This window comes from Colletotrichum fioriniae, assembly GCF_027942845.1.
Source record: "Colletotrichum fioriniae strain IMI 355084 chromosome Unknown scaffold_5, whole genome shotgun sequence".
Taxonomy (NCBI): domain Eukaryota; kingdom Fungi; phylum Ascomycota; class Sordariomycetes; order Glomerellales; family Glomerellaceae; genus Colletotrichum; species Colletotrichum fioriniae.
In genome coordinates, this window is record NW_027076841.1 from 743,094 (window position 1) to 770,303 (window position 27,210).

The following is a 27,210-nucleotide window of genomic DNA, read 5'->3' on the forward strand; positions in this document are numbered from 1 at the left end:
GTGGTTTTTGGTAAGTCGGGCCAGCGGGATACAAAGACAAGCGGCATCCACCTATGGTGATGAGCTTCGGAACACTCAGTTGGGAAATGGCTATCAGCCAGCGCCAAGTTCACGCACACTTCAGTCCGGGAATCGAGCAAGACCTAGCTTCAGAGAAACGCCTGTCCAGTCGATACAAAACTTCTATGGATGTTGGTACGATAATGGTGTCTTATCCTACAGCATTGCACCATGGTGTGTCAGACCAACGATTTCGACTTGCCGCTCCACAAGCGTCACTATCAGAGCGAATCGAACGGCTTCTGGAATGCTTTCATATGTTGAAAGAACGGGCCAGGAGGAGAATGTCTCGCCTTTTCGGATCCAAACATCAGGATGTCGATGATGTTATGTTCTCACATGAGTGGTTCAATCAGGCCGCCAGTGTCCAACGGCGACTTCTTGGCCCAAGTTGGTGACGACCACTCTTTCTTCAATGATGTTCATGAGCATTGTTCAAATGAGCAAGACAAGGAGGGTCTCAGAGACTTTTTCTTCTTCGGCAAAGAGGAATTTGAATTTAAGCCGGGAATAATTGAAAGGCGTAGTCTGCTTGAAACCTCAAGGCTACCTGACGACATTGTCCTGCAGCTCTTGTTTAGCTACGAGACCTGCCCGACTGGGTCGTGGAAGCGCAGCCTATTTGAAAGTAGAGAAGATGCCTTGAGAGTGGTAGCGATTCAGAAAAACTATTTACCCTGAGGATTATGCCCCAATGGTAATCTTATGGTACACACCTAGTTCTGATGTATGGAATCAGGCAGTGCTTTTGGGGGCACCTACTTCCGCACTATGCGAGGAGGATGTTCTCAGGCAACCCAGAAATCATTAAATTGCTTTCAGAGGCTTCAGAACACATGAACCAGTGGTGTCTCCACTTATGCGAAGAGGATTTAACAGTAAACCATTGTTAGTAACGTAGCTCGCAGCTGCCAGTCTATCAAAACAATACTGGCATTTGATGATTTGGCACTCAATTCTAAAATCGCTTTAGGGGATCGAAGCTGAGTACAATTACCAATGTTTAACACCAAAACAACATCTGAATTCTGCAGCGCTGAAAGTCTCGTTACCCGTTGTAAGACATATTTTTCTTACACGGTCCTACCTGATTACTGCGCGACTACCGTTCGAATGGGTTGATCGGAACCTTGAATCCAGGAGACTTCGCCGATTCCGAATGGAGATCCAATTTCTAAACTGCGGGAAATAGCGGTTGCTAGTAATACCACAATGGCTTTGGGATACTTGGACAGGGTTAACGAAGTCTGTTCAATTCACTGGTGCAAACGCCCTATTTCTACAGTTGGTCAACCAAAAAGTCTGAGCACAATCCGCCCGCCCATCGGCACGTCCTGACGTGCCTTCCTTAGTACCATACACCTCAAACTTCTTTGCCTCAACTAAATGGACGCCGATGCCGAATCACGCGCCTCCGCGGCCCGAATTTGAGGAGAACGGATTTTAGGCTTCGAATTGAAGGAACAGGAACGGGTAGCTATCATTGCCCTTGTTCTGGGCGGCCGAAGATATCGCAGTGTCGCGACGATTTTCGGCTGCTCACTCGGCGCAGTGGCATCCACAATTCGGCAGTACAATAAAGATCATGCCTTCAAGGTAGCACCTCGAAAAGGCAGGCCAAAGAAAGTCTCGGCCGACACGTAAGTGAATCTAGTATACATTCCTGGTACTACATTTTGACAGCTGAATAGGCAATCAGCGACATTGTGACTTGAGTCAGGATAACGATTAGATTTGCTCGTCCGCTTGTCGCGACGACTTCGCTGGCGGCTCAGACCTTGTGCCTATACGGGGCTCTCAACATGCTCTGAAGTCTTACATGGAGACCGGATTCAGAGGAAACTCTTTATCAAGGTGAGTTCTGTGAATGCAGATCTGCAACGCATGGCCTTTCGAAGACATCACTTGTTGCTCGACACCAAGGACGGGAATTCTTTTTCTCATTAATCGGTAATCTCGTGGAGTTCTTCTACCAACTCTCTTTACTCATCCGCATCACTTCCCAAGTCCTCCGCAAAGAACTCCTCAGCGGCCTGCTCGCCTCTCTTGGCCACGACCTCAACGGGCTCCTCTTCATCCTCGGGCTCAGTGGAAACGCGCCTCTCGAGATCACCTGCCTCTTCCAGGTCGGCCGCTACAAGGTCTGCGTTGGAGAGCTCTTGTCTCTTGATGACGATATCGGGCAAATCGGCTACCGCCGCCCGGGCGAGAACGGGAGCCTGTAGTTTTCGGTGTTAGCGGATCGGTTCAGACGCAAGAGGGCACTGCAGAAGACGTTGATGCGCATCGTGGAGTGTGGGAAGTATTTTGGGGCTGCTTACCATGGTGAGGGCTACGCCTGAGAGGCTGAGTCCGAGAGAGTTCACACCAGTAACGGCAACCAGGCCGACAGCGAAGAATGATTGAAGCTGCATCTTGAAAAGCGATTTGTAGATAGTGGTATTATAAGTGGATGGTAATATTAACTGGATTGAATAGAAGTAGATCTGCGTTGGGAATTTGACACATGAACACCAAAGCAAACGCACGAACTTTGACCTGGCTATATACCATTCACAGACCCGGGAGGTTTTTGGGAGACGTGCGGTCGCCCACATGCCGTTCAGGCGAACATCTGAAGTTTTGCCAGATGACGAATTCGACACTGTTGGGAAACCAGCGTCAGTGTCAAAAGTATAACCGCAACAGTCCGTTTCACATGTTTTGACCAACCCCCCAAAAGGACAGGCCTAAGGCGCTGCAGCCCTGGCGAAGGTCAAGGCATGCCCGCCGCGGGAAGGGGGAGCCTGGGAGAGGGGAACAAGTCCTAGTGTTCAACTGCACCACTGCGCAAGACGGGCAACGCGGCCAAAAACTCTGACTGCCCGCGTCGCGGTGCTCTCGACCTGTCAGATCTTCGTCTCATGGATGGTGAGCGACCATCTACAGAACTCTCAAACCCACTGACATCCTTCAGAATTTGCTCGCTGTTCGGACGGGGGTCACTGAAGCTACGCGGGCCCTGTCAGTCCTTCCCCTCCCCCTCATGTCCACACCTCAATGACCCCCCGGGCCCCTCGTGGCCCCCCTAAGAGACTGGTGGGAAGAGGTGGGATGAGACCATAGACTCTGTGTCGGCGGGGGCCAACTACACTGTACATGGGCAGCCGTGGTGAAACAAGACAGGTTTCTGACGGAACTCTCGTGGTGCGACGTTTGTGTGAGGGTGCCAAGCCTGGGTTGCGCTGTTGCACGACTCTCTCTCCAGGGATCCACTTTCGCCCTCGCCGTATCCGTAATCGTCAGATCGAGTGAGGGAGTTTGGGGGTGACAGTTGCCGGTTGCCGATTGAAGGCCGGCATATCGGCATGGTTGAAATGCGTTGAACGATCTCAGTTAGTCGGCAATTGAGTGTCGTCCAAGGGGATTGTCACTGAAATAGTCACAATAGTACCACCTTTGAACATGGTTCAGCCAATTTCGTCTGAGGTAATAAATACGTTGTATACATCAATCAGACAACATGACGCAAGGCCATGCAGTATGTGAAAAGAGCCTCAATCATGAATTCATGTTCATGAGTTCGTAATAGTTCTTTTTATCATCTCAAGATGCCCAACGCTTGACAAGTGCATGAGATGATAGCGCTACTCTAAACTCGTCTAAGCCATCAAGGTTCTCTCTAAGCTCCTATAAAATGAAGACTCTAGTACAACTCCATCTTTTCTAAATTTTCAAGATGAATCAACCCGTTGGCAGGCTGAGAATTTGTCAGTAATGTATCAATAAAGCCCAGCATCACTCAAAGAAACTCACCGGAATGTATTGCCTCAGCTTGACGCCTGCTTGCCGGAACACCGCCGCCGTCTCCGTATCCATGCTGTACCCGTGAGCATAAACCACCTCGTCGATACCGACCTGGCAGATCTTGATGCTACACGTCAGGCAAGGGCAAGTATCACAGTACAGCACGGCACCCTCGCGGATACGCTCACGGCCAGCCTCCAGCAGGGCATTCTCCTCTGCGTGGATGCACAGGCACGTAGCCAGGCCGACGCCAGACGAGTTACCCGAGTTGCAGCGGGAGCAGCCGCCGTCGGAACAGTTCTGCAGGCCGCGGGGCGTGCCGTTGTAGCCGGTGGAGATGACGCGTTTCTCGCGCCCGACGAGGACGGCCCCGACGCGGCGCTTCATGCAGTTCGAGCGCAGTGAGGCGAGCTCGGCCAGGGACATGAAGTAGGCGTCCCAGGTGGGCCGGAGGCGGACCGGGTTGGCGAGGTCGAGCTTGCCCAGCGTGGCGTAGAGGTGCGCGATGGAGGACGAGGTATTGAGGAGGCGGACGGTCGCGCGCGAGATGAGCGGTTGCAGGCCCTGCTTTGGGTCGTAGAGGTGGGTGTCTGAGGCGAGGGCGAAGGATTCGAGGGTGCAATGGGGGTTGTGTAGGGCGCGGAAGCGGGCGTGGCGGACGGTCAAGGGAGCGTCGACAGAGATGAGCATGAAGAAGGGGCGCCTGGAGAGGACGTCGAGGATGGCTTCGTTGTGGACGTCGGTGGTGACGAAGCGCGATTGCCAGCGGGTGGTGACGTATTCCAGCAGGTCGTCGGCGGAAGAGAAGACGAGCTCGTTGGGATAGTGAGAGTGTACGCCGTTGGTACGCGGCTGTCCGCTCAAGATAGTCAGGGGAGCGGGAGAGAACGCGGGTTTCTGTTGCTGTTGTTTTGGCTCTCTGTCGGCGTTACTGCCGATAGCCACGGCGGTATCTATGCTCTCTTCAGGGGCCCATTGAGGGCGAGGGCATTCCGCCTTGGTATGGCCTTTCTCGTTGCAGTTGAAGCATAGGCCTGATGCCCCTCCCTTGTTCTTCTTCTTCTTGTTCTTTGAAGAGAACTGCTGTTGGGATCCCGGTGCATTGTTGCCGTTGGTGAACTGAGAGTCAGCTCGCTCCGGCTCTGGCCGGGACTCCGGCGCCGGGGCAGGTTTGGAGACCGGAGCCTCATCCCGGGGTGGAGTTGCGGCAGGGTCCGTCAGGCGGAGCAATCTGAAGCCATGATGCTCGACCAGGTATTGAGCAACGCTCTTCTTGCCGGCACAAATGCCTTACGATTGTCAGAATGATGTCTGTAGTTGCTGGGGCGGATTGAGTTTGACTCAGGGGTCGGTCGACTTACCACCACAGATTCCAATAAGCATCTTGGCGAAAATAAGGTATCGTACCAGACGAGATTTGTTTGTAAGAGTAAATACGTTTACCTTAAATGGGACGCGCTGATTGAGTCTGCACTTATCCGTCGATCGTCAACCTCCGATGTGCAGCTCTGCCGGTTGCGCAAGCTCCTCAAATCAACCCAGCAACAAGTGTCCAATCGAAAAGTCGCGATCTGAATTCTTTGCATGAACGCGTCTCCACGCGTAAAGCCGTTTTTGCAGCTCGGGCCCGATCAATTGGGTGTCCCTCGCGCGCATCGGGTTGCACTACTCCGATATTTAGCCGGCGGGACCTGCAGAGCATGACACAATCATCTCCCGTGGCACCGAGCTCCCGTCCCCCACCTTTGGTCATCCAGCTGAGGCGGGCAGCCTGGCGGGGGAGAAGCTAGCCGAACGGGCACCTGCCCAAGGTGTTTGCCCTATCATGCCTCACCTGTCAGACAACCATCTCACTTTCAAAGGAAGCTCTCACCAGCCTTGTTCTTGTGACTCGCTGACTCCAACAAGCCGCCGCTTGACTGCCTGTTCTCGTGACTCTTTCCAGCTTGATAATTTCAAGCATCCCTCAGGTGCAGCGACACCGCCCGGACCCTTCCGCTTTGTCCGGAGACTATACGGAACTGCGACCTGCCTGTTCCGTCATATTGTACCTAAGCTTTCGACGTTTTTGAGTCATTTCTACCCAAATCACGACCTGCTTTTAGTTTGCGCTCCTACACACCCGAATCTCTAGAGCATACCCAACATTTACGACATTCTCCCGGTGTCAATATCGTAACACAGCCAGAATATCGAGTTCCGGCGCAAACCATCGCGAAGACTGCCCTCAGTTCCCCAGCCGAGCGCCAAAAAGTGCGCGCCCAACACAACTTGCCTACCATGGCAGCAATCCAATACGCGCCTTTCTCCTCCGAGATCGAGCTGCCTTTCTATGCGGCCCTCTTCTCCTCAAAGCTCGAACATGATAAGCTAGACGACTCGGCGCGCCGCGTACTTGGCCAGTACACTACCCTGCCCGTCGAGCCAGGCCAGAGCTGCAAGATGTCCATCCTCGGGAATGCCCTCACTAGCGACCAGTAAGGCTCTCTCGCGCGCAGAGCTTCGGGTCTGCTTCCTTTAGATCAGCCTGGGACTGACGAGAAGAACAGGCCCAACGATGAGCATGTCCGCGCCGAGGGCTTCATCAAGAACGTTAACACGATTGAGGACTTCAAAAATACGGACAAACAAGCCATGCTTAAAATGGCGGCGAGACATGTAAGCCTTAAGTCGTAGTTGCATGAGTACCTGAGTGAGCTCTGACGATCATCTTTTCAGGTGTGGGACGCCATAAACGACGGCACCATCTACTCCGTACCCTCCCTCCTCTCCTCCTTTACGATCCTCTCATACGCCGACTTGAAGAAATATAAGTTCACATACTGGTTCGCGTTCCCAGCGTTGCACTCAGACCCTCAGTGGAAGCGTACAGGACCGATTGGCCGCCTTGATCCTAAGGAGAGCACGGCGCTGGTCGATCGAGTGGGCACGTGGCAAGCGAACCGCGATAAGAGGCAGAATGGTTTCTTCCTCGCCAAGAAGGCGAGAGGTGTGGATGTTAGCGATTTGGACAAGGACGCGAACAGCGATCTCCACGACCTCAACGATACGTTTGGCTACGTGTGGGAAGTTGCTAACCTCGGAGAGTTCGAGAACGGTTTCTTCGACGACGTTGCCGAGGAGGACCGATACGTTTCGTTCGTCGACCCTTCGACGTACCCCGAAAACCCTTCATGGCCACTGCGCAACCTGCTCTGGCTTGTTCGGCAGCGGTTCCGGCAGACAAAGGTTCAGATTCTGTGTTACCGCGATATCAGATCCAGCAGGCATGCGGCTAGAAGCATCATTCTGCCGTTGGAGATGGATCCAGTTGAGCCACTTGCGGTGGCTGAAATGCCCAAGGTCACGGGCTGGGAGCGAGACGGAGAGGGCAAGCTCCGAGCTAGGATCGCCAACCTCGGGGAGTATATGGACCCAGCACGACTTGCCGACCAGTCCGTGGACCTGAACCTCAAACTGATGAAATGGAGGATTTCACCAAACCTGGACCTGGATACTATCAAATCCACCAAGTGTCTGTTGTTAGGTGCCGGCACACTAGGAAGCTACGTTTCCAGAAACCTCATGGGCTGGGGAGTACGAAAGATCACGTTTGTGGACTACGGACGCGTATCGTACTCGAATCCCGTGCGGCAACCTTTGTTCGAGTTCGAGGACTGCTTGGAGGGCGGCAAGTTCAAGGCGACGCGGGCGGCAGATGCCCTCAAGAGGATTTATCCCGGTGTTGAGAGCGAGGGTCACGTCCTATCGGTTCCCATGTTGGGCCATCCGTTTACGGACGAGGCTAGGAGTAAGGCGGACTACGACAAGCTGAAGCAGCTGATTGACGAGCACGACGCAATCTTCCTTCTGATGGACAGCCGAGAGTCAAGGTGGCTTCCAAGTGTCCTAGGCAAAGCAACAGGCAAGATCGTGCTCAACGCTGCCCTGGGTTTCGACTCTTTTGTCGTGATGAGGCACGGTGCGGAACCAACCGACGTTCAGCCAGAGGACAAGGAGCGTAAGACTCTGGGTTGCTATTTCTGCAATGATGTAGTGACGCCAGCCGACGTAAGTAGATATCCACCTCCGTCGATCGGTTCCTTCAACTAACATCTTGCAGTCGCAGAAAGATCAGACCCTGGACCAACAGTGCACGGTTACCAGACCTGGTGTCGCGGCCATCGCGTCAGCACTGCTTGTCGAACAGTTCGCAAGTCTCCTCCAACATCCCCTCAAGCAACACGCACCGGCGCCCCAAACTTCAGCAGACGAGAAGGATCCCGTGGACCATGCTCTGGGGCTTGTGCCCCATACTGTTCGCGGCTACCTGCATAACTTCAACAACAAGGTCATTCGCGGAGAGTCATACCCATGCTGCAGTGCGTGTGGCCCGCCGATTCTAGAGGCTTACCGAAATGATGGCTGGGGCTTCGTCAAGAAGGCGCTTTTGGAGAAGGATTTTGTTGCCGAGTTATCTGGGCTTGCGGAGGTTCAGCGGGAGGCTGAGAGGCGAGCGGCGTCTATGGACTGGGAAGAGGAGGAAGATGGAGCGGATGATGGGGACGGAGAGTTGATTTGAGAAACCCAGGCTCTCGGCAATATACGAATTACGGACGAACTTTACATTGCGCTTTCACGGCGGTATAGATGAGGCGTTTGGATCCGGCACAGGATACTGTTGGCGTTTGGCATTGATAGAGTCCCTTTGAGACTTTTCCCCCCGAGGATTTTGACTCCCAGTTTAGCCAGATGGGACCATTATTTTTTAGCTCTTCAATGAATGCGATCCAAGAAGTTACTAGAAGATAAGCCAACCTACTCATCCCACGATGATTGCTCATCTATCGACATTTACCTATCGCGACATCAGAGCACAGAGCTCTGACGCACCTGCGAATAAGCATTGTGCACAACGCAACTGTGGGCCTCAATGCGACAGATGTGCAGATGACAGGGTTCCCCACACTAGCTGACCCTCTGCTTCCCGCCCGTGACCGAGACTGCTACCATTCTATTAACCTCAGAATCCCCAAAGTCCCACGTCAACCTAACACCTTTGTATGACCGATACCTCCTCCATCTCTGTTAACAAGCCTGAATCTTCCAGGTACTGGCTACCTTCCCCCACTGATTTTCCACAGCAGCCGCAGCTTCCCCCCTGACGGCACGCCCAGGTTCCCGAAGGCGCTATGGACGCCTACCTGCGCGTTGCGGAGGATTACCTAAGTGCGCTAAAGCACGGGGTGTCCATTTCTTCTAGTCAGGTGTGCCGGGAGGTAAGACACAGCAGCCGTCCATTCCCGGTTAGAGGTAACACTGTGTTCCGTCCGTATTCATCTCATCGTCGGCCGCTCTTGTGCCTTTTTTTATTTATTTATTGTACCATCATCTCTGTTCCATGACTCTCTTCATCCGCGATTGTTGATCCATATTTGTTCTTGTTCCATCGGAAGATGTAGAAAAGCGGTCAAGAGCCTGGATTACGCTACGTATCGAATGCTTTGAGACTGTGTTTGGGGAGCGTGGGACGATTCCGGTGATTTGAGGTTGAAGGAGAGAAAGACGACGACCAGCGGCGGATTCATCGGGAACCTCGATTCTGAGTCCGAGACTCATCACCATCGCTAGTGACAGAGGCTGGTTTCGTGTTCTGATTGATACGAGCACGCAAATACCATCTCTGTGACTCTGCACAAACAGCAAAGCACGCTCACATCCACGGATATGCTGCGCTCCATCATCCGGCGCCTGGCGTCGGACCAGCCCGAGTCCGTCAACGACTATATTGGCGTCGTGGTGCCGCTTGAAGAAGCCCATCTGCATAGCCACTCCGCCCGGACGGGCAAATGCGAATTCGAGGAACGGCCGAGTGAGGATGAGGACGATGACGCAGAGGATGACGGCAAGGACCAGAGTGAGAGCGCGGGGATGCTGGAGATGAGTGCTGCCGAGTATACCATTGAGGGTCTCAGGAAAGAGGTTAGGAGAGGTGGACAGGGGCGATGGACTGAGTACGAGTGTAAGTTTGTGATCTTCGAAGCATCGAAGAACCCGATGGGTCAGTGAGATGAGTGCTGATCCGGGGGATAGTGAAATCGAAGCTCATCAACAAGGCGATCCAGGATATTGGCATGGGGCGGTATAACTGGCAGCTCTTTGTCCTTTGTGGATTTGGCTGGTTCGCGGATAAGTGAGTCTCTCTGTCATCTTAGGATGAGAACAATGCTGACCGATTTACTAGTTTGTGGATGCACGTAAGTTGAACTCCAACCTTGTTTTCAAATTTGCAGCCACAGAATCTTCAAGCGTACTAACAACAACCCTAGGGTGTTGCGCTCACACTCCCTTCTCTGTCCGCGGAATTTGGCATCTCAGAACAGCGTGTACGCTACACGACGTCGTCCATCTTCCTTGGACTCTGCTTTGGTTCCTTTATCTGGGGCATCGGCTCGGATGTTCTCGGTCGTCGTATCGCCTTCAACCTCACGCTGCTCATCACCGGTGTCTTTGGCATTCTGTTGGCTTTCGCACCGACGTGGGGCTGGGTAAACTTCCTCTTCGCGGCCCTCGGTTTTGGCGTGGGCGGAAATCTGCCAGTGGATGGCGCGCTGTTCCTCGAGTTCCTGCCGGACGCGTCAAGCAGTCTGCTGACGTTGCTATCGGTGTGGTGGCCGGTCGGGCAGCTGTCTTCGTCGCTGGCGGCGTGGTATTTCATTGCCAACTGGCCTCCGGAACAGGGATGGCGGAGATTTGTCTTGACGATTGGGCTGATTACGTTCATCATGTTTGTCGTGCGGTTCTTCGTCTTCCGTCTGTTTGAGTCTCCAAAATTCTTGCTCTCGAAAGGACGCCAATCCGAAGCTATTGCTGTGGTGCATGGTATCGCCTCTCGCAACGGCGCAAAGACTTGGCTGACCGAGGAGGTTCTGGACGCCGTGATCGATGGTGTGGCAGACGAGGATGAGGACCATTCAAGGGGTGGCCGCTCGGGAGTATTTCGCGGCTCAGGCGTCGCCGCAAACGCTCTCCGCGAGAGAATGAAGGCGTTTTCCGCAGACCGACTTCGACCACTCTTCAAGACTCGGACTCTTGGCCTCGCTACTGTGGTAGTCTGGTTCGTCTGGGCGACAATTGGTATGGGCTACCCCCTCTTCAACGCCTTCCTTCCGCAGTACCTCTCCCACGGCGGTGCCGCCCCTCCGCCCGTGGACTCTCCAGATGCAGGAGCGACACCAATCACGCCAGACACGTATCGAACCTACGCAATCACCTCCGCCGTCGGCGTGCCAGGCAGCCTGTTGGCAGCCTACCTAGTCGACCAGAAGTCCCCCTGGCTCGGGCGCCGGGGCACGCTCGCCTGCTCGTCCTTTGTCTCGGCCGTCTTCCTCTTCATGTTTGTAAAGTTCGGCACCTCACCCGCCTCGCAGCTGTTCTTCTCCTGCGTCGAGGCCTTCTCACAGAACATCATGTACGGCGTGCTCTATGCCTTCACGCCGGAGATTTTCCCCGCGCCGGTGCGTGGGGCTGGAACGGGCGTGGCGAGCTTCTTGAACAGGGCCATGGGGCTTCTGGCGCCGTTGTTGGCGGCGAATATGCCCGGAGACGGGGTCACGACCCCGATTTATTTGTCTGGAGCATTGATTTTGGCTGCGTTTGTCGGGATGTGCCTGATTCCCATTGAGACGAGGGGTCGGCAGAGGTTGTGATTGTTGGGCTGTGTAATTGTAAGGATAAAGGAGGCGTGGAAGTTCCCTGATATACAAAGTTTCTTTAGAAACAAGCTTTGAAGACCTGTGGCTGAACAACGACTGCCTCGATCTAATTTTGTTCTACATGATCTACATCAATACCTTCGCAAAAGCATCCCCTAGCCCACGTTCCACCAACCACGCTTCCACAGCCTTCATATCGCCCCTGTTCGCTCTCTGCCCTCTCCTCTCGCCCACAGAGTCCGTAATCTCAGACATGTCCGCAAAGACTTTCTTCGAGATGTCCTTTTCGCGATGCCTCTCGCTAACCTTTTTATGATGCGCAGGGATATCGCCCCAGCTCTCCGTCTTGATGAACTTCATGTAGTCGTCGATGCTCTGCGACCCGCCCTCCAGGCACAACAAGCCCGGTTTCCCGGCGTAGAGGAAGCCCGTGAGGTGGTACGCGGGCGCGTTGATGATGAAGTCGTCGCGCTTGGAGCGGGTTGAGATGGAGGGGAAGTAGAACCACACCCGCACCATGGGACCTGCGTCAGCTGTGGCAGCAGCAGCATTGGAGACTGCCGATTCGGCTTCTGCTGCTATTTTTGCTTCTTCGAGGTGCGCGACGGTTGTTCCGTTTATTGCGTCTATGATACTGAAGAGGTCATCATCGCCGTCTGGGATTTGGGCGTTGAGGTGGGTGGTTGCTGCGCGGTTGAGCCATGATGGTTGGAGAATCCGGACTCTTATACGGGGTGCTTCTTCTGGTGGTTCGTCGGCTTCGTATGAGAAGGGTACATTGATGTCTAGCTGCAAGGTTTTTGGTGATGAGGGGTCTTGGCCCGGTTCCGGGATGGTGAGGGTGAGTAATAGGGTCACCGTTGGTGCGCGGCTCAATGACGGGTTTATGGTTTCACTGCCTTGTTCGACGTGTGTTTTGAGGAGCTGTAGCGATTGTTTGGAATCCTTGTCAATTGAAACCTCATCTTCAGTGGGGTACATTGCTGTGAGGAGGTCGATTTGGCCGATTTGGTGTTCGATCAGGTCGGCCGGTAAGAGGTGCCATGATGATGTGGCTGTCATTGTGAATAAATCACTGTCACCCAGTCGTTCACTTCTTGAAAATTGCGACTGCCAGTTCCGGTATCTTGGTTCTCATGACTTCCTCGTATTGTTGGTCAAACTGCCATGACTTGGTGTGTGAAGGTGCATTCTGAGAGATTTTCGAACCTCACTTGAGCCACAGTTTTCAGCCACATGCGCCACAGTTTGGATGTTCTCACGATGGGCAATTTTTATGGATTATACGCTTGATTGGCTGCTAAATCGGCCTTGAGCTTATGGAGGAATAGTTTTCTGCCACTGAGAACGCGGAATTTAGCCACTGTAGAGGCAACGTCTGGCTTTGGTCCAGTGTCGTGAGGGGCACATGAAGCAGCGATAGTAAAAGACAAGTAGTAGGAGCTAACGAGGGGAGAGATAATTTCATCTTAGAAAAGTGTGACATAGTGTATAAAACGCTGAATGATGATTTTCTAAAAAGTACACGCGTGTCTATGCTTTATCTGTTACCCTTCGCGCCAGCTGGTGCATCAACCCTGCGTTTCTGGAACTGCTTGCCAATCGCATCTCTGACCATTGGGTCCGCCCTGATGGTGTTCTGAACCAACCAGTCCTTGACCTTAGCACGCACGCTGCTGAGCGCCTCCTTATCGCCAATAAAAGGTGTCATTTCCATCTCCAACAACCTGCTTGTCTCGCCGTCCAGGCCGCGAGCAATCATCTCGAGTCGCTGTAGGCCTTCATCAACTGCCGCCGCCGAGCTCTCGGCCGCTTTCTGCGCCGCCTGGCCCTGGGAGTTCAGTAGAGGACCGAGCTGACCGAAAGCGATGTAGATCGTGACAGCGGCCTGACGAGCAAGCGAAACCAGCTGAAACTGAAGATAGGGTGGGCGACGCAGGGCTGTGCTCAACACGGTGTTGAAGATGGCGAGGAATGGCGGCATCTCCGGCCGGGTAACGACAATGAGCTCCGCGACGAAGAAGGTAAGAAGGATGATCCACCGCCAGTATCGTCCCCAGTCCAGGTATCCCAGCAGACTCAAGCCGTAAGTAGCAGCCGCCGCGATGCCGTAGTACGGAATCGTTCCCTGCATGATGCCGCGCGCGACAAAGTCATGGATTGTCTTGCAGCCCTGCCAGGCGCCTACCTCGGGACCGAAACGCTCGTAGGCGAAGCGACGGGCCGGGTCGGAGAGGGTCTCAGAGGCTGTCTTGAGGTGCATGAAGCGTGCGGCGGCGGCACCCGTGTCAGCGCCATTGGTGCCTGCCTTGTCTGGATGGTAGACGGCCGCGAGCCGGCGGAAGCGGGACTTGATTATGCGGACGGGGGCACTCGCGGCGACATCGAGGTCGGTGTAGAAAGTCCCTTGCAGGCGGAGGGTACGGTCGGCCTCGACAAGGGTGTAGAGGAGGTAGAAGGAGACGACGAGGATGTGGATTCGGCGGCGATGGGTAGCGTATTTCGCGGTGCCGGGCTGAGGCTTGGGGTCGCCAGCGCGGATAGCTAGGCCGTAGTAAATTGCTTGGACCCAGCCGGTGACTAGCTGTGAGGGAGGTCAGTCGTTGCGATGTTCGATGTGGAGGGGTTCGCTGGTGTGACGGGTATCACGTACATTGGGCAAGAAGGCCCAGCCTAGAAGGGAGAGAACGTTTGACATTATGATGATCTGCGCATCCCTTTGAGGCGGTCTGAATATCTTGCGGGACGACGAGTGAGGAAACAAGATCGCGAAGTTGTCGACGGAAACCGGGTCAACCGTCGATGGTTGTGATGTCAATTCGCGACCAAGCTTATTGACTTGCTGGCGTTTTCGACCAATGTCAACTGCCAAGAGCTGACCTCATTATTTGTGGGACTCGAAGCCGGGGCCAGACCCCTGCTGATATGGGGGCGGTCCGTCGTCTCGCTTATGTCATCCGAACTCATCATCTCATCTACCATCTGCATGAATATTCAATTTCGCAACTTGGTGGTCATCACGTGGCTATTTGACATCCTTTGGGAAGCCCTGGTCTTCCACTCTGACCTCTTTTATGGGGTGGTGCATTGCTCCCTTAGATGGTTGGTTCTTCAATCCAGAATTGGAGCGCTGGTGAGAGGGACGGGGCCCATAAATTCTCATGCTCATCTTCTGTCTGGTGCCGGACTCTAACAAAGGCGATATTGGTTTCTCGCCTGTGTTCTATTCCTATACGTAATGCCAACCAACACGACCTTTGAAGTAGACACTCATGCTTGAAGCAGACCTGACTCACTAATGACTTTGTTGGAGGAATGCCTGACCGCCGATTCCAGTGTCAGACTGGAGAGTTCGAAGCTAAGGTACTCCGCAAAGTCTATGTAGGCAGTCCCCACGATAGAAGTGAACAGCGAGATATCGGAAAAGATGAAAGCTTTGATCGGTCATAGGACTTTATCACCTCTTGGCGGTTTCCATTCTACCCTAATCTGCGGTGGAAATATCGGCCGAATCTAGTTGACCGCTTGTAATAACTTTGTAGTGAATACGGCGAACCTTCTGCCCATCCGTCAGACCTGACTATGCTCTGCGATAAATTAGCGGAGATTTATCCGAGTTACTCGCTCTCTTGTTCCTCATAATTCAAGAGAGGGAAAAAAACCAGTCTGTGGACGATTAGCTTCTGGAGTCTGGCGGGGCGATAAAGCTTGGGAGAAAGCTTGGCACTGGTCTGTGTATTCTGCTTTGTGATCAGAAGGTTAGTTTGCCTCGGCGCAATGTCTGCGGCATTGATACATCATCTCTGGAAGATGAATAGAGTCTTTAGGGTAGAGCCAGAGGCTTAGGCTTAGGCTTACAAAGAGTCTGCTGAGATGTCGAGGCAATCCCTAATTTGGTAGGTGCCAACGATTGCTGAGAATATGTTGACTTCGTAATGATCAACTCTATCTGTCACCACGAAGATTTGTTAGTCAAGGTAAGTAGACAAAGACCTGAATGGGGCGGGATATCACGAAGTATCATCAAAGAATGAAATAGAAGGGTGGACATTGCTATAGAAAAACTCTTAAGACACTTGACTGGATTAATTGAGGAAAACTGGTCATTGGAATCGACAAGAAAGGGGAGGAAACCTCTGAGCAATCCGTTGCAACTGTGAATTGTGCGAATATTTCTGCCGATGATGTAGGTCTAAGCCCATGCCTTGAGGCATGAAGATAGAATCAGTGCAAACTCAGGCAGGATTGCATGGAGCCCAAACCTCTTCTGCGGGTTAAGCGCAATGGCAAGTCGAGATACCAATTATGAAATTGACCAGATTATGATCAGTAGCTTCTGCAAACCCAAGGATTTGGTAAGATGTAAACATTTAGCATTAAAAAAGCCTGTCAAAGACTTTTGCAACAACGCGTGCTTATCTCAGGCCGTGAATATCGAGTCCAAGACTCTTGTTTCTCAATTATGTGCCGTCCCGAGTCGATCCTCCAATAGAACCCGGCTGGCTGAAATCGCTCCAACATTTCGTTCGACGCTGATGGTATCATTTCTACACTCCGTGCTTACGCAGCCCCCTATCACTTGGTATCATGATGAAATCCAAACTTAATCGCACTTTGAGCCAATGGTACCACTGGCATCGGCACATACACCGGAGTTCTGAGCCTGAATGCAGGAGTCCTTGAACTCGTTGCCGCCGAACCCAGAGACGTACCGTGTCCGGCCGCCATCCTTAGGAGCAATAGTTGCGCAGACCTGATTACAGATGTCAGGACTACATCTCGAAATCAGTGTGGGGGAATCGGGTTAGACTCACGTGCCACAGCATTGTGGTGTTAACGTTTTGCGGGTTGTCGTTCTCAAAGATCTTTTGCGACGTCCGGTAAACATCGCAGGCCTTTTCCGTGAGACACTTATGAGATACGTCGTTGATCACACAATAGCATTTGGCGTGTTCATTTGCAAGCGCACTAGTTTCGTTAGTCATGATCTAACCGCTTAAGCTTTGGTTGCGAGCGGTGCTGACTTACACTGGAAAGGCGAAGAGCGCCAGTGAGAGGCAGAAGAATAGAAGTTTCTTGAACATGTTGTTGGATACTGGATTTGAGATTGACCACCGGATGAGCAAGGAGGGGAATTGAGAAAGGTGAGAGTCGAGCATGAAACGAAGTGATCTGTTGCGGGAATGATGTGATGTTATCAAGTACTGTAGGGCTGGGCCGAACTGTGGTCTAGACTAAACTTATGTACCTGCATCTATTATTTGGTGTGGGCGCAGGCGTAATTTAGGAAATGCGGGAGAGTTCAATTGCCATTTGAGTAGCTCAAGACCTAAGCCAGATCAGGATGGTCCCTGACGCGTGGACCAACTCGACTTAATAAACTAAGGAAATGTCAGGATAATGGCAGCAGCTTGGCCATTGCTCTGGGGAGTTCTCCACCACGATAGGGAATGATCCGACCTGAATCATGTTCCCGTGGTATCCGATGATCCCGCCGTTCCATGACGCCGGGCGGCTACTGCACGCTGCCTTATCATACTACCTCAATTAACAATATGCGGGTCATAACGGACGAGACCGCCCCCAGTCGTTGGCATTCTAGCTCGGTTTCTGGAAAAAATCTCGTATCGCGGGGTGATGTGACAGCTGAGAGCGTGAGAAGGATAAAGATAGGACGGCGTTTGCGCGAGTCAAACTAAGCGGACACTTGGGCAGAAGCTTAGTTGCGGCTCAGACAACGGCCGAGTGTTTGATATAGAAAGGCAAAATAAATTGCTTAGCCACTTAGTACGAGCAGCATTGATCAACAGATCACGGGACCTGAGCGAAACCGCTCATCACTTGAACCACACTCCACAAATAATATTCGCGAAAACAAGCAGGTTCCCAGATCCATTCCCTGGCGACGCGTGACTAGTTGGTTAACTCCATCAATTGTCACGCGGCGATATTGAATGACACATGTTAACCTTACTCGTATTTTCCCGTGCCTTCCTATCAAGCTTGAAGCAAGTCAACAAAAAGGGGGGAGACGTGGAGTTGATGCCCGTGCATGTGGAGGAAGATAGTCGCGTGACGATGCGGGCAGAATGGAACAGACTTGAAAGTTGATCAAAGGCAGAAGATGGCAGGCAGAGGAGTAATTCAATCAAAGCCGCAGTGGTAACTAGTTCTCGGCGGGAAATTCACGAAACCAGAACGTGGCTACTAATTCTAACTTCTTGGATACGGAAAGATGAAGCACTGAGACGTAATATCATTAGGAATTTGGGATATTCTGCGAGCACTCATGCACATGAAAAAATGACTCCGTCACTTGAGCAGCCGCTTTCTAAGGCCCTCCAACAAGCAGTCTTATGAGCTGTCATCCAGCTCAACAGCTCTGACTAATTCTCCAATAATTTTGCGCTCCCTAAGGTTGGTTCTGGATGTCGTTAGAAAAACCTCGGTCTATGGAGAACCCAGACTTCTTACCTATAGTCTATGCCGAGCTATCTTGGGTGCAGGCGTCAAGTCTTTGAGTCGTGAAGTCATGGCCTTCAAAAAGATTTGCTCCCCAACCCTCCCATCCAGTAACGACCTGATCACTAGGCAAAGGGTCGCAGCTGTTGGGGTTGATGCCAATGCGGAACTTGAATGGTGCGGAGTTACCGCCAAATGTGACGTTTGTCAACGCTTGGAGGTTGCCCTTTGCGTCCTTGGAGTTTTCGATGGTGCATTTCGTGCCGGCAGGGAATGTTCCACTCAAACCGCATCTAACGACTCCTGCAGGTTCGTCCCATTTGAGCCACAGCCAGTTGGTGTCAGCCCAGTTGTCACCCCAGCAGCAACTGTCAGCTGCTGCGACAGTAACGTATGCTGAGGTAGCAAAAAGTTGAAGAATAGACGTAGAACGCATGATGGAGAATAGAAGAACGAGTGCCAAAGGAATATTCTAGAGAGTTTGGTGATAAGTTCGACGACGGAGGATAATTCCGTGTATGAGTGTTGGGTGCTGTAATACTCTTATCAGACTAATGACGCTTGGACGGGGAAAGAACGTCGGACGAACGATGGAGGATGTGAGAACGGGAGGCCTGGAAGGCTGATAGCAGGAGATTGACTCAGAGTGTCTCTGGGCAGCAAGTAACTAGTAAGCCTCGAAATGAGTTGTCGAGTAATTCGCAGCTTTGACCGGTTCTGAGGAAACACGAGGAACGTTGAGGAGCAAATTCGCGTTGGCAGTTTAACTACTTCAACTCATTTGGCTCCCAATCTACCTGGACACGCCGCGTTATCTTTAATCAAAGAAAGTTGAACGCCGATCTTATTGTACCTGATTCATGTCAGGATAATACTTGCAAAGCTCTCCTTCATCAAACCTTGTTCCGGAAGGCTGGGTCGTGGCTTTAGCGCAGTTTGCGGGGAACCCGAAATAATGCGAGCACGTCCCCAAAGAGGCATCGAGCAGCGGCGGCAACTCGCCGAAGTGGATGAAGGTGCCTTTTATTTACTATGCCCTGGATTCTTGCTGTTTTCCGAAAGCTAGTGCCCCTCACTATCGTCTGTCTTTCTCTTGTTCGTTCGCGTTGCAGCTCGCACCATACAATCATAATGGTTCTCTTGAACCTTGTCACTCTCTTTTCACTCGCCGTGAGCGCGTCTCCGGTTGCATCAGTCCCGCGAATTGAGGCTCAAGTGCTTGATGAACGCGCAAATCCGACCGTTGACAGTTGTTCCTTCCATTCCGAAGATGGGTACGACACATGATGTTTCACAAGTTATCTATAGAGTTGCCACAATTGCTAATGTCTTTACCACTGATATAGCATTCAGCCTGGGTGTTGGGAGACTCTCCAGATGAACAACCATCTTAATGTAAGCTTAGATATTCACCCGCGTCTGTGGCGTCCATGCTGACAACATGACTAGGACTGGTGGTCCAAGAACTCTGCTAGATGCAAGACGGCAGAGAAGGGATTTGCTGAATGTTATCTCGATTCGGCTGTATGTTACACTAGTAGACCACCATGTTCGAGCCAAGTTGCCCCGGCTAACATCAACAAAGGGTTACATAACGTGGAGTTGTGACTTCATTGCTCTCAATGGATGCACACCGCCTCCGAGTGGCCGCAACGCCGATTATGCTTCCTATCAGGAGTTCTACGTAGGTTCTGCAAGCATCCAAACCATGCCGACTTGCTAACGAAGTCTTGATAGGTCTTCTGGAACATTTACTGTGAGCACTCGTGCCCTTGGGGGCCTGTGAAACCCACTGACATCATCGCGACAATAGCCATCAACCTTTCTTCACTAATTATCACCAAGCTCTCATGAACGGCCAAGCTACTGCAATGTAAGTTCGTGTTAATGATGATATGATGCTGGGGTTGCTAACTTTCTACCAACAGTGGTGCGGTCGCCGAAATCGTGAAGACTGTTTCGCCACCTAAGACCAAGAACCCCAAAACCCCTCTGTTCTCGCCTATCTATGCTGTTGCACTTGGTCAATTTGCTGTAAGTATCTGAACTCAGCTCATACAAGAAAGAGATAGTTCTGACACCACAAAAGGCCCTTGGTCCTTTGCTCGGTAGCTCTGTAGCCGCTAGCATGGTCTTTGCTTCTCTTACCGGTGCCCTCGGTGGTGGAGCTGGTCTATTCAATATCTTGTTCCCATCCAAGCAGGTTCAGGAGGTCCCCTGGGAAGGTCTCTCAGCTGCTCTTTCAGAAAACGTCAACGAATATCAAAAGAATGTTGGCGCGGCATTGACCAAGATCCAAACCGATTTCGACACATTCTACTCTCTGGTTTCCAACGGCGGCTTTAGCCAGGTAAGAACACATTCTATGATTAACCGGTCCGCTCGGAGCGCTTAGACTGACCGTTTCGTGACAGAAAATGAACACCAATCTGCCTGAGAACACCGATTTCATGTACCACAACCTTCTCAAGTGGACTCTGAATCAGGCGCTGCAACAAGCAGACTACTTTGCCGTCAAGAAGTAGGATCACGGTTCTCCTCGGATTACCCAAATGTGCTAACTAGTCTAAAGCCCTGGTGTCGATCCCCGCAAGATTCCCATCGACCCGTACGACTGCACCACCCTGGATACATATGGCACCTGCGGCCCTATCTGGTACGATGGCAAGGATTCCTATGGCCTTGCGAGAGCAAATGGTAAGTATACATCTCCACGGACAGTGACCGACACACTGCGACCCCAAACTAACATCACTTGAAGACATTGGCATGGATCAGATGAAGACTATCCTGGACGCCGCATTCTCCAAGAACTGGACCACGCCGCACGAGCTCTACATTGACTCTCAGCAATGCCAAGGCAAGAATGGCTCCGAGTCCTTCGATGTGAAGGACCTGTCGCTGAGTTGCGCTGTAAGTGCTCATTGCTTGATCGCCGCTTCCCTTGAACTCTGTTGCTTACCGCAACATGAAAATAGTCAAACATCCCCGTCTGCGAATTCAACTTCGACTACAACCCGTACCAGTCGCTCATTGACCGCACCAACCCACCCGAGTTCAAGAACTGCCCTAATCAGAGAGGCTACGGCACACCCATGTTTTACAGCGATGATGCCGGTGTTCCTCTTTCGTATCTTGGCCCCTTTTTGGTACGTGATCATGCAAAATATCAACAACCAAGCGCACTCATGATTCATGACACTAACGATTGAGTCAAAAGATGTCCGGTGTCATTTATAATGAGAAGAGTGGTTGAATTAGATTACTTCAGTGGGAATCTCCTGAGAAAACATGGATTTCAGGGAGTTTCCTCAAGAGTCCTAGACGTACATTGCGAATACTGCAAAATGACTCAAATGCTGGCAACGGCCGAGATAAATTGATATGTTTAATTACTTAATTGTTCCATCCCGTTCCAAGTACTGTAATGAAACTGAGTACAGTAGCGTAGTTTGCTAAACACTCAAGTAGGAATCAGAAGCAAGCCGTGGTCACTCGATCATCCCTTCAGATGTGTGTGAAGGTTATGGCCACTCGCCAGATGCTACCATTCTGTGATTGTCAGTGCAACGGGTAGGAAATATTTAATCCTTTACTAAGGGAATACTATATCGCTATCCGCTTGACATCGTTAATGGCCAGATGGACAATAAGATACTGAAGAGCGCTCTGCGCGCTTGAAGGCTTAGTGAAACATTACCGCTATTAATACACCTCAGATTTGACATAGACATAAGTGCTTGAAGGGAAATGTTGTTAGGTGTTGTAGAAAAAAGAAAGATAGATGAGGATCTACTGATAGCAATGAGATGGTAATAGTTGTCTAAGCGTTGCAGACGGTTTCTTCGGAAAAGATGTGTCTGAGGTGAGGATGATAATTGCATCAAAACCTCGATGTACGGATAAGTTGCCTAGTCTTTGCTCAGAACCCGCCTTCACCAGTCACATGAATCAGAGGTTGATGAGAGAGGAATGTTTCCTGGCCCAGAAACAGAAGATTTGTATTGGCTAACGTATCAAGGTCATAAACTACAGCATATAGCTAGTCGGATTGATCCAAAGATCGAGCTAAGGCAACAATGTTTTCCGTGCGGAATGCCACCTGCCCGTTGGCATAAGTGCCAACATCATCTCCTTCGGAACCATTGACAACGTCTCCACCATCCGCAGAGTCAGAAGAGGACTTTTCCTGGTTCTTTGGCTTGCTGTCTTTGGTACTGCGCCCGATCAGCTCCAAGATGCAACCGGTCTCTTCTTCCTTCAAGAAAAACTGACGAAGACCGGTGGCAACATCGTAGCTAAGATCCTCTGCTGTAGTAGTCCAACCTTTGGCTCTTACTTCAGCAAAAACGGCGTCAACATCTTCGACCTCCAATGCAACATGATGAAGGTAAGCCCCACCGTGACGCATCATCAGCTTGTAAAAAACGGAATCAGGGTTCAACCCTTCAGTAAGGATAACAACCCGTTTTGAATCAAAAGGAATGCCCATAACTTGCATCAGTCCATCATCGCTACCGTCGGCAGCGGATCCCGTGTTAACAGTAAAAGTGCGAAGTGGAGTAAAACCCAACATCCGCTCGTGGAAAACCTTCATACGCTTGGTGTCGGGCATGATAGCAGCATAATGGTCGAGCTGGCGCGTTGATCCCGCTATAGAGTCCAGGACATTAGGGGAAGTTAAAAAGTCGTCGTTGGTTGGCTCTTCAGCTGGGGCCTGGCAAAAGCTCATAGGGTATCCAGTTTCCTCGCGCAGAACAATCAGCTCAGTTGAACCGTCCTGGAGAAGTCGATCTTTGAAGGTGATTCTTTGAGCCTCGAGAACCTGACGAGCCTTTACGATGTTGTAGACAGAAAATCGTACAGAAAGCCCGATGTCTCCAGGTCCGGCGCTCTCTGGCGCTTTGACAATGCTAAGGGTTGGATCGCCGAGACCTGGGAGTCGATAAAGGCTCTCATCTTTGTTGAATTTAGCGTTGTAGACCTCCTTGACTGTTTGGGCAGCTCTTTCAACCACATGCGATGTCAGGGTCAAATGAGCCATTCGCTTAACACCGAGGAGATTGACTGCTCCTGTTCTGCGCCGAGTAGTTGCGAGGTCCTCACAAGCTTCCCAAAGAGCTATGTTGCTTGCTTTGTATCCGACGCTGCCGAAAGCGGTGTTGACAAAGGCCTTGGTATCATTGGCAGATGCCTCGAGATTGGAAAAACCGTAGCCTTTGAGTGCGAGACCGCTGCAAGCTCGCATGAAGAGATTGGAGGTTCCCGAGTTGCTAATCCACTCTGGAAGCATCCGGATTGATGCAGAGTCAAGCTTAGACAGTGTTTCATTCCTGCTCTCGACAGGGTTGAAGATGTTATTGGCGCCGGCTAGGATAAATCGGGCGCCATGGGGCACTTCAGCGAATGTTTTGTCGCTTAAAGTGGAAAGGGCTCTAGGTGTGAGGATGTAGCGCTGAGCACAGGGAACAAAGACTTCGCCTTGGGATGCGGCGAGGAAGTCAACCAGGTGCTTTTCGTCAGTTGAGCCGACTCTGCGCTTAGTATACAAAGCTGACTCTAGCTCAGTCTTTGTAAGACCAGCCTCTAGGCTTCGAGGATCAATTCCCGAGACAGGATTCTTCTCGGACGTACGCCGATAGGCTTCGATGGAGGCGCAGTCTATGCCTTTGTCGTTGACTAGAAAACCATACTGGCTGGAGATGGCAACTACCCGGCCAATGCCCAGCTGGGCAGCTGCTTGGGCGAAGGTGGAACCGACGCAACCGAAACCCTGGAGAACCAGGCGAGCTTGCCCCATAAGCTCCGGCTTCGTGTGGGTAATGAGTTCTTTAAGGGTAGCAGCCATCACGTAGCCGACACAAAATTCGCTGAGGCCCCATCCGCTGTTATCAAGCTTTTCTCCGAGGAGATCATGAATCTCCTTGGGATTCGAGCCGGAGTAGCCAAGAGAACGACTAAGTGCGTCCAGTGCGGTCAAAGTGCCCGGGGAACAGTAGGCTCTGGCGTGTTTGTCGATGATGTCGTGGTCTGTGTTGAGGTCTCCCCCTGTGCCCCAGTACTCCGAAAGGACAGCTGCGTTGTCGCGAATGAAGCGCTCCAAAACAAGAGGAGCACGTGAGTCCTCATGAGGGAATCTAATGCCGCCCTTGGCACCAACGACCTGAGGCTGAGAAGAAACCGCGAGTTTGGCGCTCATAGAGCGCGCAATATCGCGAACCTCATTGAGAGTTGCATCCTCATGGAGGAACAGCCCTCCCCCTGAGTAAGTAGGCGCGGGTGAGTCGATAACTATCCAGCCTTCGGCCGGGGATAGCTTATCTTTCCAGTGCCAAACACTGCAGCCCTGGATGACCTGATGGAGTGGCATTGAAGGGGAAGTCCCATCAACAGAAGGGCCGAGTTGAGTAGTGGTCGAGACGAAAGACATTTTGAGGTAAAAAATAATGTTGGATGATATTTTGGGATTGAATCAAGTTTGGAATTTTGCTTGTTGTTGTTGCGATGATGCTAAGAAGAAGACCAGATGCTGTCGTCAACGGCTCAACCATTTATAGCCAAATTCCTGTTCATCGCGACTTACTTACATGATACTCCGGTTTGCCGCAAGAGGCAGCCCGTTACTGACAACACTTTGATTTCGAGCTTGCAGGACGGCCATGATCCATCAAGCCAACTCTTCCCTGGAAGTGAAAGTATCTAGAGAGAACTCAAAGGAGCAAGGATGGTCTTGGCGGAGGAAGTAGGCCGTGACACCATTCACTGGGCAGACAATTCAGTCGGGGGTATTAACGCAATGAGCTCTGTGGGGTCTAGAGTTGTCAGATGTCGATTTTAGCATGCTTGAGGGTTCAATACAGCTTCAACAATCTGAGAATAACTTCTAGCTTTGACATATCGGAGACAGGATTTGGTTCTTGGATACTCGCAGACCTCGTATTCGGTCTTTCTTGTCAAAGGTCAACTCATATGACCGGAAGCATATGGAAGATCAAATTCGTCATTCCGAAATACGGAAGTGACAGACCGGGCCGCTGAAAATCTGAGGCAGCGTGGAACACTCCGGGCTTCCAATCTCCTTACCAGTGTGATCGGACCTCTTCCGCCTGCATTGGGTCGGGCATCCAAAGCACTATCGTACCCTGCAGCTTTGAGATGTTCACAGGTTTGTTATTATTGCGTATCATCAGAAGAAAATCTTGAGGTTGATGCAACATCACCCCCTCAGCTTCAGCATGGTTATAAGTGGCGTGTTGACTCTCACCTCGCCTCTTGCCAGAATTCACACGGCACTTGGAAACTACTACTTTGCCTTCCAAAGTGCATGAACCTTTTCAGTTATTTTGTCTTGGCTTGAACAATCCCTTCCGTCCAACATTTTGTTCCAAGAAATATCTCAATCACTATCACCGTCAAAATGGGATCCATCACCAACATGAAGCTTTCCGCCGAGCACGACATTGCGAAAATCTTCAACTCATACGTTGCCGCAGGCGCCATCGGCACTGCTTGGGAACTCGGGCTACTGGACGAGGTCCGTACTCAAAAAGCTGTGGATATCGACGAGTTCGCGGCCAACCACAACCTGGATCTCGCTTCGACCCGCGCCCTGGTCTCCGCGCTCGCTACCTCTGACATCCTCCAGCGTCAGGGGGGAGCTGCCATGTCCGGGAGGTTGCTCGAAGAGGCATACCGCACCAAAAGTCTCTTTCACTGGCTTGCTCTTGGTTCCGGCAGTTTATTCGCGCGCATGCAATACGTCATCCGCAACGAGAATCGCGAGGGCAAATTTTACTCGCGTGATTCTGCGGCAATTGCCTACGCGTGCCGTGATGCAAACGCGCAATTCATTGACCCGGTCTTCCTCGACGCCCTGAAGTCGTCTGGCGAGAACTTTACCTCTGTTGTGGACCTGGGAAGTGGGAGTGGCGAGAGGATCATGCAAGTCCTCGATCGCTATCCTGAAAGCACCGGACTTGGCATCGACATTGCTGGTCCGGCAATTGAGGTTGCTAGGTCAGATGCTGTCAAGCGTGGCTATGGTGGCCGCATCAATTTCCTGGTCGGCGATGCGCGGAAGCTTGACTATCGGGACGAGTTTGCCAACGTTGACCTTTTGACGTCGTTTCTGATGGGTCACGACTTCTGGCCGCGAGAGAAATGTGTTAGCTCTCTACAAAGGCTGCGCAAAGCGTTCCCGAGCGTCAAACGATTTTCATCTGCGATACGGTGCGGATTCTCACAAATGATCCTCAATCGCGCCATGCAGTACAAGAGGACGATGTGCCCATCTTTACCCTGGGTTTCGAGTTTGGCCACGCGCTGATGGATGTCAAATTGCCCACAGTGGAGGATTGGGAGGGTGTTTTTGAGGATGGTGGTTGGGTTTGTGTCAAGCAGCATCACATGTTGCCTCCGTCTCTCACGGTTCTGTTCGAACTCGTGCCCCGTGACGCAGATGCAATGTAGTGCTCCGACCAACTCTAGGTATGGCATAAATATGGGATGGACCCAGGGCTTGATACATATCTATCTATTTTAGGCGGTAGAAAGACGGAAGTATAGAGACTAGTCAATAAAGTCATCAAGATCCAAGTTGTGCAAGCATAACATTACAAGTAGACGGTCACAACCACTACTCAACTCATTAGTTCATTGGCGTGAGACATGAGCAATGGGAATGGACATGGGTAAGTATGTAACTCGTACGAGAAAACGAGGCTGGGTACTACTTCTTGGCCGGTTGCCGCCGCTACTCAATGACCCCTGATCCGAAACCGTGTGCGAATAGACGTTCCCTTGCATTGAGAGAAGTTCCAACAGAGAGGGTTGCTAGGTTATCGGAAGCGGGCAGCCGTTAGCTTACGTCTGACTCAGATAGGTTTTCTACAACTTCTTCCGAAGGCCCAAAGACGAGTCAGAATCTTATTCGATATGCCAAATAAGAAGGCCACGTGTATTCAACGGTAGGCCCTTGTCATCCCGCCCGGACTGACAGGAGCTGGAGACCGAACTTAGGCCCAGATTCATGAGAGACTGGAGCCAGACCGAAGATGATTAAGCCGGCTTTCGATTAATACTGCCCACACTTTCAATATTCAACGCTCGGAGTTTCCTTCTTAGTCAACAGATCAACTTTGATAGATGATAGCTCAGACACAGGCAAGTTGAGACGAGTGGGATGGACCCCGAAAATCCCGGCGATCCA

The 27,210-nt window shown here is 51.6% G+C and overlaps 10 protein-coding genes across 10 annotated transcripts; 4 read left to right on the forward strand and 6 right to left on the reverse strand.

The window, feature by feature from the left end:
* Positions 1–2,042: 2,042 nt before the first annotated feature.
* N0V96_004926 (uncharacterized protein) lies at positions 2,043–2,474 on the reverse strand (the record flags this gene model as incomplete). The annotated part of the gene is made up of 2 exons (XM_053194775.1): positions 2,043–2,279; positions 2,382–2,474. The coding sequence occupies 2 exons, from the start codon at positions 2,472–2,474 to the stop codon at positions 2,043–2,045; spliced, it is 330 nt and encodes a 109-aa protein (XP_053047655.1).
* A 1,363-nt stretch (positions 2,475–3,837) lies between these two features.
* On the reverse strand, positions 3,838–5,229 carry DCD1 (Deoxycytidine monophosphate (dCMP) deaminase; the record flags this gene model as incomplete). Its single annotated transcript, XM_053194774.1, has 2 exons — positions 3,838–5,135; positions 5,208–5,229. 2 exons carry the CDS (start codon positions 5,227–5,229, stop codon positions 3,838–3,840), a joined length of 1,320 nt encoding a protein of 439 aa, XP_053047654.1.
* Positions 5,230–6,126: 897 nt separating this feature from the next.
* On the forward strand, positions 6,127–8,407 carry ATG7 (Autophagy protein 7; the record flags this gene model as incomplete). Its single annotated transcript, XM_065757263.1, has 4 exons — positions 6,127–6,323; positions 6,396–6,504; positions 6,565–7,896; positions 7,949–8,407. 4 exons carry the CDS (start codon positions 6,127–6,129, stop codon positions 8,405–8,407), a joined length of 2,097 nt encoding a protein of 698 aa, XP_065614032.1.
* A 1,145-nt stretch (positions 8,408–9,552) lies between these two features.
* On the forward strand, positions 9,553–11,534 carry N0V96_004929 (uncharacterized protein; the record flags this gene model as incomplete). Its single annotated transcript, XM_053194772.1, has 4 exons — positions 9,553–9,847; positions 9,919–10,018; positions 10,070–10,082; positions 10,155–11,534. The coding sequence occupies 4 exons, from the start codon at positions 9,553–9,555 to the stop codon at positions 11,532–11,534; spliced, it is 1,788 nt and encodes a 595-aa protein (XP_053047652.1).
* Positions 11,535–11,666: 132 nt separating this feature from the next.
* Positions 11,667–12,602, reverse strand: N0V96_004930 (uncharacterized protein; the record flags this gene model as incomplete). The annotated part of the gene is made up of 1 exon (XM_053194771.1): positions 11,667–12,602. One exon carries the CDS (start codon positions 12,600–12,602, stop codon positions 11,667–11,669), a length of 936 nt encoding a protein of 311 aa, XP_053047651.1.
* Positions 12,603–13,080: 478 nt separating this feature from the next.
* N0V96_004931 (uncharacterized protein) lies at positions 13,081–14,238 on the reverse strand (the record flags this gene model as incomplete). Its single annotated transcript, XM_053194770.1, has 2 exons — positions 13,081–14,124; positions 14,194–14,238. 2 exons carry the CDS (start codon positions 14,236–14,238, stop codon positions 13,081–13,083), a joined length of 1,089 nt encoding a protein of 362 aa, XP_053047650.1.
* A 1,905-nt stretch (positions 14,239–16,143) lies between these two features.
* Positions 16,144–16,366, reverse strand: N0V96_004932 (uncharacterized protein; the record flags this gene model as incomplete). The annotated part of the gene is made up of 2 exons (XM_053194769.2): positions 16,144–16,293; positions 16,355–16,366. 2 exons carry the CDS (start codon positions 16,364–16,366, stop codon positions 16,144–16,146), a joined length of 162 nt encoding a protein of 53 aa, XP_053047649.2.
* Positions 16,367–19,852: 3,486 nt separating this feature from the next.
* Positions 19,853–21,560, forward strand: N0V96_004933 (uncharacterized protein; the record flags this gene model as incomplete). The annotated part of the gene is made up of 8 exons (XM_053194768.2): positions 19,853–19,875; positions 19,931–20,036; positions 20,092–20,352; positions 20,417–20,523; positions 20,575–20,699; positions 20,764–20,915; positions 20,981–21,151; positions 21,474–21,560. The coding sequence occupies 8 exons, from the start codon at positions 19,853–19,855 to the stop codon at positions 21,558–21,560; spliced, it is 1,032 nt and encodes a 343-aa protein (XP_053047648.2).
* A 484-nt stretch (positions 21,561–22,044) lies between these two features.
* On the reverse strand, positions 22,045–24,432 carry N0V96_004934 (uncharacterized protein; the record flags this gene model as incomplete). The annotated part of the gene is made up of 1 exon (XM_053194767.1): positions 22,045–24,432. The coding sequence occupies one exon, from the start codon at positions 24,430–24,432 to the stop codon at positions 22,045–22,047; it is 2,388 nt and encodes a 795-aa protein (XP_053047647.1).
* Positions 24,433–25,419: 987 nt separating this feature from the next.
* On the forward strand, positions 25,420–26,471 carry N0V96_004935 (uncharacterized protein; the record flags this gene model as incomplete). Its single annotated transcript, XM_065757264.1, is given in 2 exon segments — positions 25,420–26,166; positions 26,184–26,471. The coding sequence occupies 2 exon segments, from the start codon at positions 25,420–25,422 to the stop codon at positions 26,469–26,471; spliced, it is 1,035 nt and encodes a 344-aa protein (XP_065614033.1).
* Between the last annotated feature and the right edge of the window lie 739 nt (positions 26,472–27,210).